Source organism: Sciurus carolinensis, chromosome 4 (assembly GCF_902686445.1).
Source record: "Sciurus carolinensis chromosome 4, mSciCar1.2, whole genome shotgun sequence".
Taxonomy (NCBI): Eukaryota; Metazoa; Chordata; class Mammalia; order Rodentia; family Sciuridae; genus Sciurus; species Sciurus carolinensis.
Genome location: NC_062216.1, coordinates 2,558,441 through 2,578,341, shown reverse-complemented (window position 1 = coordinate 2,578,341; position 19,901 = coordinate 2,558,441). Strand labels below are relative to the sequence as shown.

The window sequence follows — 19,901 nt, the reverse complement described above, 5'->3', positions numbered from 1 at the left end:
TATAATGTGTCTTTGGGATCATGTTGGGTTTATCACACTTACGTGGAGTTCATTGAACTTGAATTTGTATGTTATTTTTGGCTACGAATAATAGAATCACCTATTAATGGGTTTAAACTAAGGTAAACATGGAGAGATCCAGCTGTGTGTTAGGTTAGAGTGGGTCTCTTACAGGTTGGTGATCAGCCTCGATGACGACATAGAGGGTCAAGGTTCTTGATCTATCACATGTCGTTGCTTCTACCCTTGGTCTCCAACAACAGCACTGAAGTTCAAATTTCAAAATCCAGGCACAGTGAGGTCAAGAGTAAAGAAGAGATGGCCTCTGCCAGCACCAGGAATGCCTTTCAGAGGCAATTTTGTGGACATACATCCATATCCCATTAAGTTGGATTGGTTCACAAGCCCTCTGTTAGGCAAATTCTGGAAAGAAAGAGGCGAGGGCCTTGGTTGGATCAGGCAGACTCCATGGGTGTTGAAGTGGCAGCCATGGAATGCAGCCTGCAAGTGGGTCCTTCAGCGGTCATTCTGAGGTGGTCAGGCTTCAGCAGGAGGACAAACTCTTGCTGGAAGAGGCTCCAGGCTCAACCCTGCACACTGGTGCAAGGAGTGCACGGCTCCTTTTCATTCAAGGCTAAGCACAGTCAAGTCAGGTTGGAGATACAATAGGAGGCTCTATTGAAAGGTCTGGCAGAGCCCTTTCTACACTGCTGGTCCTGGGGACGGGTTGAGGCCATCTGTGTGAACCCAGGGATGCATGCCCTGCTGCCACTCTCTGCCGTGCTCCTCAGTGTGACATGGAATGATTGAAATAAGCGCATGCATTTTAATTCAGCTTTGGTCTGTACCACAGAGAAAAGCAAGAATTAAAGACGCTTTCAATCTTTCATTGGAAAGCAGCCTCGATTATATCGAATAAGAACACAGGCCTATTCTAATGGGGCTGAGCTGTCTCGATTCCTAGAGCACATGTTGAACTCATCCCCTGGTGTTCCCCCAGGACTGTGTCGCATCCTCACATCCTTCTCTCTGTTACAGTGAGTCAAGGCGGTGTGGCCCTGGTCTCCGACATGTGTCCAGATCCCGGGATTCCAGAAAATGGCAGAAGAGCAGGCTCTGACTTCAGGTAGGCCGTGGGTCCTGTGTGAAAGCCAGTTGTGCCTCACCCACCCTGTCACTTTGTTTAACTCTTCTGCCCTTTTAATTTACACGACTTCTCGGTCATCACAGGACTGGTCTACGTGCAGATCTCTAAAACGTGCTGGACGTTTCCAGATACTCTAGGACTGAAACCCTTCAGTATATGAGCCAACAAACACTTTAAATGTATGTGATCAAATTTGTCTTCAGAGGATTTTTTTCTTGTTTTTAATCTGTTGCCATTTGAAATTCTAATGCTTTTAACATTCAAAAAGGGAGGAAAAATTAAATCAGAGACTGATAATTATTCCATTACATAAACCTTCCAAGTGATCAGTGTTAGTGGCAGTCAGTGCAATTCATTCAGAAAATGTGGTGAATTGTTTTACTGGGGTCATGAGGGTCTGGGCCTTCTCTCCTGCGGCTGCGTTAAGAATGCAACTGTGATTAAAGTTGTGCAGTTCCTTTGGAGTTGGCATGTCCTTACCTTGGACTTGTGTGGACTTTGAATTAGTGATAGTACGCTGAAGAATCAAGATCCAAGGGAACAAGGATCGAGTTGTTCCTCCCATGCTCGCTCCATTTTGAAGGAAGAAACATAAGGGGGTCAGGGGACAGAGGATCATGGCTAGTGAAGGATCATGGCTAGTGAAGCCAGCAGACCCTGGGGGCCATTGATGCTACTGGAAGGAAAGAGAAATGTCACTCAGGGAAAGCAGGGCAGCCGTGGCTTGTTTGAAAGTAGTAGTGACTTTTCGTTGCCAATAGTACAATGCCATAGAAGGGGGATTATAAAACAGCAAAGAAAAGGTTCATTTTGACTTCCAGATCTGGAGGGCTCAGGTGGAGGGACTACACCTGGTGATGGAGTTCTTGGTAGCAGTGTTCCAAAGTGGTTCAGAGGATCAGCCAGGGAGGGGAGGCGCTTGTGAATGTACCTACGTCTTCTGGGATCTCTCTCCCTCTTCCCCCAAAATCCCAGGATTCAGCCTTGGGGGCTCCACACTGACCACCTGGTCTATCCCCTGCCACCTCCAGAGCCCTGCTTCTCAGCATGGTGGGGCTCAATTTCACCCCTCCCTACCTTCCAGGGGGCTTAAATGTCACCACATGAGCCTCAGAGGACACAGTGGAGCCATATCCACAGTGTTGGTAGTGGCTTGCTCTCACATGAAAGGAGGAGGGTGCAGCCCACCCGTGGATCAGCAGGAGTGAGCCCAGGAAGGGCCTCGACTGAGTCGTTCAGAGCCACTGATTCAGCTCAGGGTCCTTGGAGGCCAGCCTCAAGATGGGCTCTTAGTCAAGTGATGTTTTGTTTCTTCTTTCCAACTGTTCTGATTCTGGCTAGGAGGAGGGAACCAGGTGGTGCATACCCGGGGCCCCTCAAGCCAGCAGGTAGGGTCTGATCTCACAGCAGACTCACCACCTCTAACTATTAGGTTTTTGTTTTCCAGCTCTCTGTTGTTTTCATGCCTGCAAGTTTATAGTGATCAAATAATATAACACTTCAGAAATGATTCAAAAATCTACTAAATTAACTAAAAACGTAAAACATTTTCATCATCTATGGTGAGTGTATATATATTCATACATCTACATACATGTAGCTGAGAGGATCCTTCTCATAGTGTTTTTATTTCTTTTCCTTGCCTGAGTGCACTACCTAGTGTGAACTCGTACTCCAAGGCTGACTAGAAATGGTGAAAGGTCTGTGCCTTATTTCTGAGCTTATACAGGAAAAAATCTGGTTTTAACCATAGATATGGTATCAGTCCTACATTCTTCAGAGATGCCCTGTGAGGTCTAGGATATAATCTTCTACTTTTAATTTGTTGAGAGTTTGTATTTTTTAAATAAAAATGAATACAGGATTTAGTCAAATGGTTTTTCTACATCTACGTGGGTGATCATTTGTTTAGTTTGTTAATATGATGAATAAATGGATGTTCCAATATTAAAACAACCTTGCCCTATGGAATAAAATTAATTTGGTCATGATGTATTATCCTTTTCATATGCTATTGGATTTTACTTGCCAAAATTTGTTCAGATACTTTGCGTGGGCATTCATCATTGATATGGAGTCTTGTAATTATTTTGTCTGGATTTGCCATCAGAGTAACACTGGTCTCATTAAATTAATTTGGAAACATTCTCTTCTCTGGGATATTCTAGAAAAATTTGTATGTAATTGGTAATTTTTTTCTTAAATGTTGGGAAAACTCATAAATGAAACCATCAGAAATTAGAATTTTCTTATGAAGTGAGTTTTTATTCTAATTATAAATTCATATTGTTTTCTACTTAAAGGTCTATTTGTGTTACCCATTTCCTACTTCAAAGAACTTTGATAGTTTTTGTCTTTCAAGGAATTCTAAAATTTTATTTAAGTTGTCAAATTTACTCCAAAAACTTTCCATAGTATTTCCTGTATCCTTCGAATTATGGGCGATGCCACAGCTCAAATTCCTCATGTTCATAACTTGTGTTTTTCTTACTTTTCCAGATCCATTTGGCAAGTAAAATGTCAATGCTATTGATCTTCTAAAACCAAAATTTAGTTCACTGATTTTCCCTATTATTTGTCTTCAATTTTATTGATTTCTCCTTTTTGTTATTTAATTAAATTTGTTTTAATCCTTTCTGATTATTATGAGCTTTGTTCTTTTCCTGGTTTCTTAAGGCTGAAGCTGAGATCAGTGATCTAAGTCCTTTGTCTTTTTTAACAAGGGTGCCTAAATACCCTCCTTTGTAGCACTAACGCTATCAATTTTTCTCTAAGAACTGCTTTGACTGCACCCCTTCAATTTTGATGTTATGTTTTCATTTTCATGCAGTTCAAATATATTTTTATTTTCCTTTATGCTTCCTTTGTGGTTCCATATGTGATTTAACTTTGAAATGTGTGATGATTTTTTCCAAGCATCTGTGTGGTCAAAGAGCAAGATTTGTACAACTGGGATCCCTTTAGCTGTGTTGATAGTGGCTGAGCATGAGCTCTAGCTTGGTGAATGCTCCATGGGACCTTGAACAAAATGTATATCCTACTGCTGAGTGAAGTGTTGTGTAAAGACCATTTAATTCACAGGATTGGCAGTGTTGTTAGTAACTTCACATTACTGTGAACAAGACACCTGAAAAGAACAACTTAGAGAAGGGAAAGTTTATTTGGGGCTCACAGTTTCTCTCTCTGGGCCAAGGTAAAGCAGCACATCATGGCAGATGGACTAGGTGGAGGATCACTTGTCCTTTCTTGGCAACCAGGAAGAAGAGAGAGAGGGAGGGAAGGGAAGGAGGGAGGAAGAGAGAGAGAGAGAGAGAGAGAGAGAGAGGGAGAGAGAGAGAGAGAGAGAGAGAGAGAGAGACAGAAGGGAAGGGAAGGGAAGGGAAGGGAAGGGAAGAGAGAAGAGAGAAGAGAGAAGAGGAGGGGAGGAGAGGGAGGTAGAGAAGAAAGAAGAAAAGAAGATGAAGAGGAGGAGGAAGAAGAGGGGAGGGAGGGAAGGAAGGAGAGAGAGGGGTGAAGGGGCCTAGGAAAGATATACTCTTGGGGCACAGCCCCAGTGACCCATCTTCTCTAACCAGGCCCTGCCCCACCTGCCTAGCTACCACCCAATCCATTCAGCTTTGGCAGACCGATTAGGTTACAGCTCTCACAATCATTCCACCACTGAACACTCCTGCACTAACGCAGGAACTTTAGGGGTTACCTCATATCCAAACCAGACAGAGACTCTTCAAAATCTCCTGCTGAGATTGTGGATTTGTGGGGTTCTCCTTACACCTGCCTCAGTTTTTGCCTCTTGCAATTTGGATATGTTAATAGGTAAATGAATTTTAAAACTGCTATGCCTTTTGTTGAATTGATACTTTTGACATTATAATTCCTTATTCTTGGTAATATTTTTTATTCTGTAATCATATTTGTTCATATTACAAAGCATCTCATCAGAAAAATCTTGAGGCATTGAGAGACTGTCAAGCTCGTGGTGGCAGATACGATTTTCAAATATTCTAATTTTTACTAGATGATTTCAATTTTGTCACTGGCTACAAATTTTGTCAGTTATTTTCTTTGAAGTAAAAGACTAATTCATTTGTTTTTTAAGGAAAATGTCTGACAAATACTCAGACGTTACCAATGATGGTTTGTCAGTAGTTCCTTCGAAGGATGAGGTGTTGGGTGGGGGAGCAGGCAGAGCGCCTGGCTCCGAGGTCACACTGAGGCACGTGTGCTTGCCCTCCGGGCCTCCCCGGGCTCAGTGTGCACTGCAGATGCCTCGTGCACTGGCGTGTTGAGACGAGAGGTCAGCAGCTTCCCCTGCTGCAGCAGGGTTCTCAAGTAGCCTGCTTCTCTGCTGGGCACAGCTCTGTCACTTGGTGGGTGCTGTACCTTCTGCGTTTCCCACCATTGCTTTGCTCCCTTGGTGAAACGGCACCAGGAAGCAGAGGGTATGCACCATGTTACTCTTCTTTAAAATAACTTTGACTTCAAAGACCCTCTGAAAGTATCCCTTTCTGGGGACCAGCAGGCCGCACCTTGAAAGAGATGTGCTGGGCGTGCAAGCTGATTCTACCAGCATAAAGAATATTGTTGGAGTCACAAGGAAAAATCCAGAACATATGAAGAAAGAAGCATGCTGTTCATTCGTTTGCTACATTGTGACTGCAGTGGAGTGGCCATTCCATTCCATGGGACGTCCTGCTTCCTGGCAGTGCCACATTGTGTGACGATCCTGGGCGTCAGAGGCATAGGCCCTTTATCAAGACCCTACCTGGACCACTGTCTCTTCCCATGGACAGCAGAACACACGCGGTCCTCATGCATACCGGGGAGCACAGCTGTGTGTAAAAGTGCCAAGTGACCCTTAGAGCCAAGGACACGGGACCACGCCCACCCAGCACATAATAAGTTCTCTGTGGACGTCGATGTTTATAACAGAGGGAGGAATTCTGAGACTGCTTTTAATGAAAGCCATTTCCGTTCTTTCTAAATTCTAATGATCATAATGACTAATACATGATCCTAACTAAGGACCAACACGGTCAAGATGAGTGGATGAATTCATTTGCAGTTGGCACTGTGATCATGTTTTGTATGAAAATAGCTCACTTTATTAAGTTGGTAAAATAGTCCCCATCTGGTTTTATTTATATTGTTTATGGAAATCTTTTTTCCAGAGGCAATCTAAATATTAATTCCAGTATTATATATAAATTATTTAAAGTAAATGAAGCTTAAAACACAAAGCTTCCTCATTTAAACTCAGTTTGAGGACAGTCCACCCTCTAAAGACCAAGTGTTTCTTTTAGAACCGAGTGCGAACCACATGGATGGAAACCTCAGACACCTGGGAAGGAAGGGCCCAGCAGGAGGGAGGGGTCGGGTGGCGCCTGATAGAGCAGTTCCAGGACTCCCCGAGACAGACAGCATCTGTACCTCTGACCAGGCAAATACGATCATCTTGACTTTTATAGAGAGAGCTCTTGAAATTCAAAATGTTGACCAAGTTCTGCGTCTTGTTGGGGTCAGTTAGGATTTGAGCTGGGTCTGGTGTGGGGGTCAAGCCCCATTCCCCTTACTGATCCATAACAAGGATAATTACAGTGACTACGCATTTTCACACTGCTGTGCTGGACTGCTGGATGAGGCCTGCGGATTGTGGACTCCCCAAAGTAGCCAGGTTAAGAGATGGTTGAGAGCCACGCTGGAGCCCAGTCTTAAGCCGCATGCTTTAGCACAGGGTGTGTTTCAAGTGACCGCTGAGCGTGAGTGTCCTGCTGCTCACTGCAGGCGCTACAGAGTCTTCCTGTATATTATTCCTGATCCTAAGATACATCCTGTAAAAACCTCTTTATCACCTTTAACAGATGCCACACGGCAATGAGGGAGCCCCGTGCTCTGAAACCTGCACTTCCCGTCTGCTCCTACCCCACCCCACAGGCCCCAGGCCTGCCCTACAGCAGCGCGGCCTCTGCGGCCTCATGCTTCACCTTGCTGTTGTGACGTCCTCCACTCACCTTCTTCCCCCACACTCTCAGCGGCCCCCTGGCTCTCCTTGGAGGTTCTCAGCAGCAGAGCCGGGCAGAGCAGAGATGGCCGCCGGGCACACAGGCGAGGAGCTCAGACACGCACAGTCCGCAGCCCGTGGTCTGCTGGGTGCAGTTCCTCCGTGTCAGGGAACGTGTCCCGTCCCTGCCGCCTCCTCACTGCACCTGCACATCTGCCCAGGAGGTGCCCGCCATTCCCAGGCCCTTCTGGCCTCCTGCGTCTCTGGGTTTGCGGCGCCGATTCGCGTTTCCATCATCTGTCTCCCTGAACGGTGAGCCTGAAGGAGAGGGGCAGGCCTGCTGACCGAGTCTCACTCCTCTGCCCAGCACCAGGCAGTCTTCTCCCCTGAACTGGGTTCAATCGCACTAACAAGCCCGTCCCTTGGGGCTAGAGGACCGTGGCCTCATTAGGTCTCTGTTAAGCCCATTCAGTTAACCAGTGCAGGTCAGAGGACAGATGAACACTGTTTAGGGAGAAGATGCCTCTGCCCAGAGGGGCATTTGGAGACTGGACGAGTGAGTTATTTCCTAAAAACTGAGTCTTTCGTTTACGTCATGGATACGCAGATATCGACATTCAGGCCAGATGCTTCTGTTCTTGCACCTTTTTATCCTTTTAAAAGATAAACTTCTATTTTTAATTTTCTTCTGTGAATACATATGAAGTTACAGGACATCAAGTGGGGTTACTCGTGGCGGAATGGAAGGACACATCGAGGTACATGCAGGAAGCGCCAGGTGGCCAGTGACAAGCAGAGAAGGGTAGAGGCCCACACCTCTTGAGCCAAGGCCGCTCTTTCCACTGTCCACACGTGGCTTCACCTGCTGGCCCAGCGGGTTGAGAGGTCACCTGCAGTCCCTGCGTGGCACCACGCTGGCCAGTGAGAGGCAGCAGAGCCACCTGCCCCTCTGCATGGGAACAGCCTGCGCTAGTGGGCGGGTGTTGTCCAGGAGGAAGGAGGTCGCTCTTCTTTCCTTGCGGGCTGCTCCTGGTTGGTGCCTCTGCTCCGAGTCGTGCACTCTGTGAGGGAGCGATGGGAGAAACACAGGCGCCTACCTCACCGCAGGCTGTGGTGTGGGGCCTGGGGTACCCGTGTCACCCTCTCCTCATTATTATGCTGGAGAGGAAAGGGGAGTCCTGTCCAGACACCCACCATCTCCATCCTGAATGTATGTTTTTGTGTGTAAATCTTTTTCTTGCATCTTTACTTTTCAAATTTGTCATAATGGAAAATTCAACTAGACTTACACAATTGGTACAGGTTATTCAGGCACCGAGGTCCTTTTACGGGCTCTCTCACTGAACTCTTCCGTATTTCCACGTTTGAGATTTTCTTCGTGGTATGTTGCTTTCTTCATCCCAGTGAGCCTGAGGGTCAGGCTGGCGGGTCCGCCCTTTCAGGTGCCTCTCAGGGCCACATCCTGGCTGTGCTGCCTGCTATAGACTCTGCACTCCCACGCCTTCGCTGCCTCGGAACTTGCCTCCCCTTCTGGGACCGCCCGCTGAAGCCCCTGTGCCTGCCTCTGGGTACAGTGTTGTTTTAGGAAGCACAGTGCAGGTGTAAATACCACCCTCCCCATACAGAGAGGGAATGGTTTTATTTGCTATCACATTCCCCATGCCCAGCACCGAGCGTGGCTCACAGCGAGCATTCAGGAATCATTGTTAAGTCTCTTATTTTTATTTTTACATAGGAAACATTTGCATTTACATACTGGAAGGTAGCCGATAAACATGGAGTGGATATGCAGAATGTTGATTTTCAGGTACATTCTTGGGAACATAATTATTTCAATAAGAGAGCATCTATTCATTCAATCCACAGAGCACATTTGGCACTGAGCCCCTGCTGCTGGTGAGATCATTTACGCACATCATTGCTCATCTTAATAAAGAGAAGAAAATATGGGTTCTCTTACTGCTCTTGTTAAAATACCACCGGGTTATTCTGCTTGCTCTTTCCTACAAATTAAAAAAAATCAATTTGCTAGTAAGAGGAGATTTTAAGTTTTAGAATAAAGACCATATTGATGCTTTATTGAAATGACATCTGGGAACTGTGGTGGAAACCTTAAGAAATCTAAACAACGAAGCTTTGTTTCTGGTCGGCGAAGTTTTCCAGAACTTGTATCTGATTCCTTCACAGTCCATGTTCTGAAATGGAAGTCCAAGAACTGCACTGCATTTCTCCAAGCTGTGCGTGGCTCTGTGGGTGATCTCCTTTCCACTTAGCTGCACGGGAAGAGCAACAACGTGGAGGAGGAGGGAGCATTGCTTTCAGAGGCTCCGTGTGAACCCAACCGGCCAGTCCAAGGGCACATACCCTCATGTACCCTCCGCAGCCTCCTGCACTTGGATCTGCAGCACCCATGTCCTTGGCCTGCTCCAGAGTGACTTTGAAATTCAAAATTTAAAATTGAGGACATAACACATCTCCGTGCCCTACCTGAAGGCAGGCATGCAGGCTTCTAAGGATCCCCTGCACCAAAGGAACTGAGCTAGTCTCAGAAAGATAGGCGACCATGATTGCTGTTCTTTGGAGGCCACAGGCTCTATCTACAAGAACCCCATGAAGAAAGCCACAGCCAATATACTCCTGTTGGCGCTATTTGAAACCTTTATGTCCCTTTGAAAAAGGATCACTGCGAACGCTTCAGATAGCAATTATCTGGCTAGAGCTGCTTCTGATGAGGAACTCCGCCCCCGGGACCCAGTGCACTATCTTCCCCAGTCCTTTCAGTATCTGTAATAGCACAGTTTTTTTTTCAAAGTAATAAAAGATCCATTTAAATAATTTTCTAGGGAAATAGATCATAGGTCATTGATACTGAAGTACATTGATTTGCCAAAATGCACAAGATGATTGGAGAACTGGCCCACTGTTCATGATCATCAGAAACGGCAGGATAGTAATGGATAGTAATGCCCCTGAAACTCTCCTCCGTAACCCGGGTTCTCTGCTTCTTGGTTCTTCACCTGTGAAAGCACAGGTCAAAATAGGTGCGCCATTACTTTGGGGTCGTGACCTGGGACAGGGAGCCACAGTTCTGCCGTGGTCATTGTCGAATGAGGTTCCCCAAAGCCTGGAAGGTGCTCCTCAGGGGCACCAACCACCCAAAGCCCAGGGGAGGCATATGAGATGGTAGGCGAGACAGCCTGGGCTGCCCAGCTAAGGTGAGCACCGCAGCTTCCAGCGTGCAGGAACCAGCCAGCCCACTCCTCTGGGGCACCCTTTTCTGCTCTAACTTTCTGATCCTTTAAAACATCTTTACTATTGCTGATTGTCCATTGTAGTTTTCTCTCTGCTTCCACCAGAAGTGTGCTGGACCGTGGGAGGGAGGTGAGCTTCTTGGCCTACACGACACAAGAGTACTTTGGCTTCCCGGAGGCTCTGGGCCTTTCTATTAGGTACTCTCCATTTACCCCAAATATTCTGATTTCATTGGTCAGGAATTTGGCCTGGGTATTAGGGTTTTGTTTTTAATTTTTTATTTGTCCTTAGTTATACATGCAGTCCAATGCATTTGGACACATCATACACAAATGGAGTGTAACTTCTCAATCTTCTGGTTGTATATGATATAGAGTTATGCAGGTGATGTGATCATATATGCACACAGGGGAATAATATCCTACTCATTCTATCATTCCTACCCCCAACTCCCTCCCCTCACCCTACTCCCCTCAGTCTAATCCAAAGTATCTCTGTTCTTCCCTAGCCTCCCCTTTATTGTGAAGTAGCATTCACATATCAGAGAAAACATTTGTCCCTTGGTTCTTTGGGATTGGCTTATTTCATTTAGCATGATATTTTCCGTCTCCATTCATTTACCTGCAAATGCTATAATTTCATTCTTCCTTAAGGCTGAGTAATAATCTATCACGTGTGTGTGTGTATGTATGTGTACATGTGTGTGTATGTGTGTGTACATATATATCACATCACTATTTATCCATTCATCTGTTGAAGGGCATCTAGGTTGGTTTCATAGTTTGGCTATTATGAATTGAACAGCTATAAACATTGATGTGGCTGTGTCACTGTAGTATGTTAAGTCCTTTAGGTATAAACCGAGGAGTGGGATAGCTGGGTCAAATGGTGGTTCCATTCCAAGTTTTCTGAGGAATCTCCATACTGCTTTCCATATGGTTGTATCATTTTGCATTCCCACAAGCAATGTATGAGTGTGTCTTTTTCCCCATATTCTCGCCAACATTTACTGTTGCATGTATTCTTGATAATTGCCATTCTGAGTGGACTGAGATGGAATCTCAGTATAGTTTTGATTAGGATTTCTCTAATTGCTAGAGATGGTGAACAATTTTCATGTATTTATTGATTGATTATATATCTTCTTCTATGAAGTATCTATTCAGTTCCTCAGCCAATTTATTTATTTATTTATTTATTTTTGGTGTTTTTTGAGTTTTTTATATATTCTGAAGATTAATGCTTTCTCTGAGGTGCATATGGTAAAGATTTTCTCCTATTCCGTAGGCTCTCTCTTCACATTCTTGACTGTTTCCTTTGCTCTGAAGAAGCTTTTTAGTTTGATTCTGTCCCATTTATTGATTCTTGATTTTACTTCTTGCACTTTTGGAGTCTTTTTAAGGAAATCAGGTCCTAAGCTGATATGGTGGAGATTTGGGCCTACTTCTTCTTCTACTAGGTGCAGGGTCTTCTGTTCTAGTGCCTAAGTCTTGGATCCAGTTTGAGTTGAGTTTCATGCAGGGTGAAAGAGAGAGGTTTAATTTCATTTTGTTACATGTGGCTTTCCATTTGTTGAATAAGACTGTCTATTCTCTAGTGAATGCTTTTGGTTCCTTTGTCTAGTATGAGATGACTGGATCATGTGAATTTCTCTGTGTCTTCTATTCTGTACTTTTGGTCTACGTGTTTTGGTGCCAATACCAGGCTTATTTTGCTCCTATGCCTATACAATATAGTTTGACGTCTGGTACCGTGATGCTTCCTGCTTCACTTCTCTTGCTAAGGATTGCTTTGTATTCTAGGTCATGATTCCTTTTTCTAGTGTATGAAGAATGTCATTGGGATTTTAATAGGAATTGCCTTAAATCTGTATAACACTTTTGGTATTATGGCCATTGACAGTGTTAATTCTGCCTATCTAAGAACATGGGCAGTTTTTCTATCTTCTGAAGTCTTTTTCAGTTTCTTTCTTTAGTGTTCTGTAATTTTCATTGTAGAGGTCTTTCACTTCTTTTGTTAGATTGATTCCCATATATGTTTTTGAGGCTACTGCGAATGGGATAGTTTCCCTAATATCTCATGCAGTGGATTAATCATTGATGTATAGAAATGCATTTTATTTTGGGGCATTAATTTTATATCCAGTTGCTTTACTGAATTCACTTATTAGTTCTAAAAGTTTTCTGGTGGAATTTTTTGGCTCTTCTAAATATAGAATCAAGTTATTGGCAAATAGTGATAGTTTGATTTCTTCTTTTCCTGTTTGTATCCCTTTAATTTCTTTCTCCTATCTAATTGCTCTGGCTAGAGTTTCTAAGACAATGTTGAATAGAAGTGGTGAAAGGGGCATCCTTGACTCACTCCAGTTCTTGGCGGGAATGCTTTCAGTTTTTCTCCATTTAGAATGATGCTGGCCTTGGGTTTAGCACATATAGCCTTTACAATGTTGAGGAATGTTTCTATTGTCCCTAGTTGTTACAGTGTTTTGGAACATGAAGGGGTGCTATATTTTCTCAAATGCTTTTTCTGCATCTATTGAGATGATCATATGATTCTTGTCTTTAAGTCTATCAATGTGATGAAATATTTATTAATTTCCATATGTTGAGTCAAACTTGCATCCCTGGGAGAAGCTCCACTTGATCATGGTGCACTATTTTTAAATATGTTTTTGTATGTAATTTTTCAGAATTTTACTGACAACTTTTGCATATGTTTTCATCAGGGATATGATGAACTTTTCTGAAGTTTTCTTTCCTTGTTGTGTCTTTTTCTTGTTTTGGTACGGGAGTGATATTAGCCTTGTAGAATGAGTTTGAAAGCATTCGCTCCTTTTCTATTCCATAGAATACTTTAAGGAGTATTGGTATTAATTCCTCTTTGAAGGTCTTGTAGAACTCGGCTGAGAATTCCTCTGGTCCAGGGCTATTCCTGATTGGTAAACTTTTGATGGTGTTTTCTATTTCATTTCTTGTAATTAATCTGTATAAATCATGTATGTCCTAGTGATTCACTTTGGGTATGTAATATGTCTCTAGAAATTTGTTGATGTCTTCAAGATTTTCTATTTTATTAGAATTTTCAAAGTAATCTCTATCTTCTGTATTTCAATCTTGTCCATTGTGATATTTCCAATTTCATCATGTATTTTAGTAATTTGAGTTTCTCTCTTTCTCTTCACTAGTGTGGTTATGGGTTTATCAATTTTATTTATTTTTTCCAAAGAACCAACATTTTGCCCATTTTCAAATTGTTTCTTTTGTTTCAATTTCATTGATTTCAGCTGTGATTTTAATTATTGCCTGTCTTCTGTTTTGGGTGTTGATTTGGGTATTAGGATTTTTAAAATATTTTAGTATTTTAAATATTCTATTTAAACATTAAGTTACATTCACTTTAAGCGTACAGATAAGCAGCATGAAGTTCATTCACATGGTGTCAACCATTATAGCATCCATCCCCAGAGCTCTTCTCATCCTGCAAACCGGAAACTCGGTGTCCTGCAGCAGTGACTTCACTTCCCTCAGCCACATCCCTTGGTGACCGCCATTCTACTTTCCAGCTCTGTGAATGCAGCTGCTCCAGGTGCCTTGGCATCAGGGTTATCACAGGGGTCTGGTGTGCTTCCAGTGTGCACTTGACAACCTTTGCACACATGGTTTACACCATTCCCAGTAAGACAGAAGGTGAGCATAGCCACTTGGGAGGCTTGAAACCGTGTTTGATATCATGTGTAGTCTGGAAATGTCATTCAAAGGCCTTTCCAGTATCTTCTGTCTATACAGCTTCTGTATATCTGCAGAAGACAGAAGAAACAAGGATTCTGCTCTCACTGCAAAAATATTGTCCAATCTTGGCCTCCATCAAATGACAATCTGGAACAATGGTGAAGAAGCAAGGACAATGAGCAATGTCCATGAGCAGGACTAGTCTGGAGACTAACACTTTTGCTTAGAGACTTCTTGCTCTGCAAAAATGGAGCTACCTCTGCAAGATGCCACCATGCAACACCAGTGGAACCAAGAAGCCAGGCACACCTCCTCTGGAAGCACATGCACAGGAGCCAGTAAGCTTTCAGCTGTTTGTGACCTGTTGTCCAGCTTTCTGTCACAAGATCTGGGGTTGCCTTGGTGAGGAACCTCAGTCTACTCAGGGCTGATTGACCTGGAGATCAGCACGGAAACCACAGGGGTAGCTCCTGGGGTTGTTGTAGAGGCCCTGCTTCCTACCCATCCACAGTTTTGATGATTATATTAAAATCATCTTTTTAATTGATGCAGTATTGTTTTAACACATGTTTGGAAGAATGTCATTTATGATTAATGCATGTCCTGGTGTTCAAATAGACTTGGTATTTGGATAGACATAGTATTTCTGTTTCATTTAGCTTTTTCACTGCTATGAATAACAGACTGACAAGAAGAATTTTAGAGGAGGAAAAGTTTATTTGGGGACTCACAGTTTCAGAAGTCTCAGCCCATAGACAGCCAGTTCCAATCCTGGGGACTCGAGGTGAGGCAGGACACCATGGCAAAAGAGTGTGGCAGAAGGAAGCAACTCACATGGTGATTAGAAAAAAGAGAGAGACTCCACTCACGAGATACAAATATAAACCACAAAAGCACACCCCTGTGGACCCACCTCCTCCAGCCACACCCCACCTTCCTTTAGTCACCACCCAGTTAATCCCGTCAGGTGAGTAATTCACTGATTGGGTGAAGGCTCTCACAACCCCATCATCTCACCTCCAGTCTTTGCATTTTCTCACACCCCAACCTAACAGTATTACTCGTTAAAATCACTGCCCTTTTAGACCTTGCTGTAGACCGGAGCGATGCTTCTCTGCATCTTCGTCGCAGTTGGCTGCTGATTCCTATTATAATCAGCAATACCACCTGCTCACCAAGTGGCAAGTGGGTGGGTAAGTGGGAGAGGCTCCCCACTCTCCGGGTAGCATTCTGGAATCTCTGGGTGGTGCCTGTGACAATACAATAGGTCCTTTTTCAACCAACCTCAGAGACTCTACTTCTAACCTTGTTGGGAATTGCTGGTTAAGAATCTCTACATTTTTCTGTATTTGTGTCCTAGAGGAAACAGAGAAGGTAGCTAACCAGAAACTTTTATTTTTAGCTAGTATCTATTTAAAATAAATCACACCCCAAAATAAATCAGTAAAAACTCAATCAGTCCATTTCACTCTCCCATCCTTTTAAACACTCCTTTGCCTGCAGCTTTCTGAAGTATATTAGAAATGCTTCCTAATCTTCCTCTTCATACAAGTGGGAGAAGGCATATTGAAGGTTTAGGAAACTGACGATTTGTTCATGTTTTTACTTACTAATGCCCTCAGGTGTGTGTGTGTATGTGTTCAATTGACCCCTCACTCCCTTTCTCATGCTGAATTTTTGATCAGTGTTTAGCACAACCTTAGAATAAGCAGAGAAGAAGCCCTATATGGTGCTGGGTCTTCCCTGCCTCCAGAGAAAGCCAACCTGGCTTGCTGTTGAGGGATTCTGGAGACTAACACTTTTGCTTGGAGACTTCTTGCTCTGCAAAAATGGAGCTACCTCTGCAAGAGCAAGGCAGTCATCTCATCCTGTTACAGTTTCAGGTGCAAGAGCAGCTCTTCAGATTCCATGCATGGAACAGGTTTGAGGAGATATGAGAAAAGAACCCAGAACTCCCAGCTGGGTTGAACCACCTGTAGGAAGAACAGGTTAATCTGGTGTGAGCCAGACCAAGAGAGGAAAATACTACCACATCCAGCATATGTGTGGAGTCTGCAGAGGTGGAAAACACAGAAAAGTGGAAGGGTGCTAACCAGGTGTGTGGGGAAGGGGTAGACATCGGCCATGTTACCCTCTAGGGGTGCTGGGCTCACTGTCTCCATTCTGCAAAGAATTGAAGAACAGGACACAGAGATAGCAAGCAAGCTGCGGGTTCATTGCAAAAGAAAGAGAGGTACAGAGATAGACTTCTCCAACAAGGAGGGGCCCCAGAGCTGGGAATCTGGTGGGGGAGTTTTGGCCTGTTCTTTTTATGGTCTCTGGAATTTCCTCCCCTCCTCATCTCCTCCCTTGTACATGATCTCCTCGCTACTCTTGATTGGTCCCCCCTCGGTCAGGTGTCTATTTTAGTTTTTCTCTGGGTCTGCCTTAGGAGCATGTGTACAGAACTGTCCTTCTGACTGGGTCCCCCACGTGTGTCCATGAGCACTTTCATCAACCAGCAAGTCAACCTCATTGGAAGACCCTCTCCGTGCCCCTGACCCTGTTGTAGGAAACAGTCTGGTGGAGGAGCAGCAAGCAGCACTCACAGAGGAGAACTCCAAACTTTATTTTATGCCCGAGGGTCCAGAGGAAAACAAACTCCAAATTCTGAACCCTGATGATCCACAGTTTCTCACAACATTTACAGGTTATTTGGCATCCTATCTCTGGGACTGTTTTCTTCTTTTTAAAGTCATTATTATTTTTTAATTTGTTCTTATTAGTTACACATGACAAGTGGAAGGCATTTTAATACCTTGTACACGAGTGGAGCACAACTCTCACCTCTGGCTGTCCATGGTGCAGCCACTGGTCGTGTCTTCTTACGTGTACATACGGCAATGATGTCTGTCTCCCGCCACCGTCCTCCCATGTCCACACCCCTCCCCTCCCCTCAGTCCTACCCAAAGTTCCTCCATTCTTCTGTACCCACCCCCATTATGGATTGACATCCATTTATCAGAGAAAACTTTCAGCCTTTTGTTTTTGGGGATTGGCTTATTTTGCTTAGCGTGATATTCTTCAACTTCATCCATACATCTGCAAATGTCATATCATGGATTCAAATTACAAAGCTTGTTCTCAGCAAAGGAAGTAACAAATTACATGAAGAAAGAGCCTACAGAATGGGAGAAAATCTTTACCACATGTACCTCAGAGCACTGATCTCTGGATATATAAAGAACTCAAAAAACTTAACACCGAAAAAACAAATAACCCAATCAATAAATTGGCTAAGGAACTGAACAGACACTTCACAGGAGAAGATATACAATTGATCAACAAATATATGAAAAGATGTTCAACATCTTAAGCAATTAGAGAAATGCAAATCAAAACTACTCTAAGATTCCATCTCACTCCAGTCAGAATGGCGGTTATCAAGAATACAAGCAACAGTAATTGTTGACGAGGATGTGGGGAAAAGGCACACTCATACGTTGCTGGTGGTGATACCGCCATTTACTGGTGACGAGTTCTGCTCCCTCTAATGTTGAAGTTTGAACACTAGAGAAGCAGCCAAGGCAAGCATATTAAGCAAGTTTATTTAAAGGTAATAATACAGACTTCTCCCGGGAGAGTGAAGGGGGCCATGACTGATGTTCTAAAGTGCCCAGAAGTGAGCTCACCCTACATGTTTTATAGGTTAAGGTCTCTTTTGTTCTCCAGTTCTCTCCCCCCCTTATCTCTCCTTCTTGCCTACGGACTAGGCCAGGTTTTGCATAAAGTGAGAAGGTATGGGCAGGGGGAGGGCCTAGGTGATTCAGCCAGGCAAGGGCCCAGGGGGCATTAATTAGCAGCTCCATGCTTGCAGTCCTTGATGAAGGCAGGTAAATTTGGTCATCAATTGGCTCTGGAGATTCTTGACATTCTATTCTTCCAGGGGCAGTCTCCAACTTCCAGAGGCAGATGGCTTCATGGCTTCATTTCCTGGATTTGACCCGATCCCCTATTTCTACACTAACTACCTGTCCTTAATTCTGGCTTCAGTGGGACTGCAGATTGGTGCAACAACGATGGAAAGCAGTATGGAGATTCCCCAGAAAACTTTTTTCCTCTTTTAAAAAATGCCCTAATCTATGTGGCTGAGGCCTTGTGCTCACAAAAACAGAAGAAGAAAAGGCTGTTTTCATGGGCATCTGTTAAATCCCCAGTCTGAAAGCTTGGCACAGGGGTGTCTGTGTTTCTGGAGGGGGTATTCAGACTCCTAGAATTTACAATCCAAAGGTAGGGACCCTGGTTTGTTAGGGTCCCTTTCCGACTAATCCCCGGAGAGTCAAAGTGAACACACAGTAATGCAAACCACACAACAGGTTTTATTAAAGCAAGCTCGAGCTTGGACAGCGACCAGCCCAGACTGATACAATGGCTGGGGGGGGGGGGGGGGCGAGTGGCGAGAAAGGGCTCTATTTAAGAGCTTTTTCAGCATTCATACACAAGGACCTGTACATTATTGGTTAAAATTCAGATAGCTAAATATTTGTCCTCGTTTGGTTTGGTCCTTCCACTGTATTTGAATCTTATTGGGTCCCACCAAAAATGAACGGTCCTGGAGGGAGCAGGGAGGAGGGAAGGAGTGAATTTTGAGGGAGAGGGGTCAGGGCTAGGCTCCCCTGTCCTTGATAGATGGGGTCTCCGGACAGCTGCACATTCCTCAGATAGATATCTCTGAACAGCCTTGATAAACCTGGGGCCCAGCACATCCCATGTGACCTGTATTGGCCCTCGAAGGCTCCGCTGCGGCTGCCGGCATCCTCGGTGCTCGCATGCCCTTTTCCTGGGGGCCCCGTTCACAAAATAGCTGGTTTATACAAGAGGGCTGCACGGATGGCACTACGTTCTCAACAGGTTAATTAGGCTTCCTGGAGGAAGACTGAGATGGGAGGGGAACTTACCTTTCCCCAGGCACCAATTTCTTACCATAATGTCTTTATCAATTCATTTCACAACCTGATCTGGTTTGGCCACCCCCCTCCTCAATGGCCATCTTGCCTGACTGCCTACGGCCTTTATATCACTTCACTCAATGTCCAGTTGCAGTCTGGCAGGACCATGAATCCGGGGCTCCGATGCTTGACACAGGACTGAGTTGTCAGTACCCTACTGTCCCTGGAGCTCTGTTTAGTGGATTTCAGGCTTCCTCACTGTTAGGGGTCGCTGGCTCAGCTGGAGAAACCCTATAACCCCTGTCAGCCAGAAAGTTTAAAAGCTTAATTGTGTCCCTTTGAGAGTCCTCAAGAGAGGGACTACATAGAAGAAGATCATCAACGTACTGTAAGAGAAATGAGGAAACGAATGTGAGAGAGGCAAGATCCTGAGATAGCATTTGGCCAAAGAGATGGGGGCTGTCTTGGAAACCCTGTGGGAGAACTGTCCAGGTCAGCTGAGAAGAAACTCGAGTGAAAGGGTCAGTCCAAGTAAAAGCAAAGAGAGCCTGTGAATCAGGGTGAAGTGGGACAGTAAAAAATGCATCCTTCAAATCTAGCACTGAAAAGTATGTGGTAGAAGAAGGAATAGAAGAAAGCAGGGTGTAAGGATTGGATACAATGGGAAAGATGGGGACCACTGCTGAGTTAATGATGCGGAGGTCTTGCACTGGACGGTAAGATCCATTAGGCTTCCTAACGGCCAGGATGGGAGTGTTATAAGGTGAGTTGGCAGGGCGCAGGAAGCCTTTCTGTCTTAAATCCTGGATGATTGGTTGAAGTCCTATGAGGCTCCTTTGGGGAAG

The 19,901-nt window shown here is 44.4% G+C and overlaps 1 protein-coding gene across 1 annotated transcript in view; it reads left to right on the top strand.

Moving 5' to 3' along the window:
• The window catches only part of Csmd1 (CUB and Sushi multiple domains 1), a 1,673,782-nt gene that overhangs the window by 1,141,521 nt on the left and 512,360 nt on the right, over positions 1-19,901 (top strand). Inside the window, exon 8 of the mRNA XM_047550875.1 lies at positions 1,039-1,126. Coding sequence (XP_047406831.1) covers positions 1,039-1,126 — 88 coding nt within the window. The remainder of the gene's footprint in view (positions 1-1,038; positions 1,127-19,901) is intronic.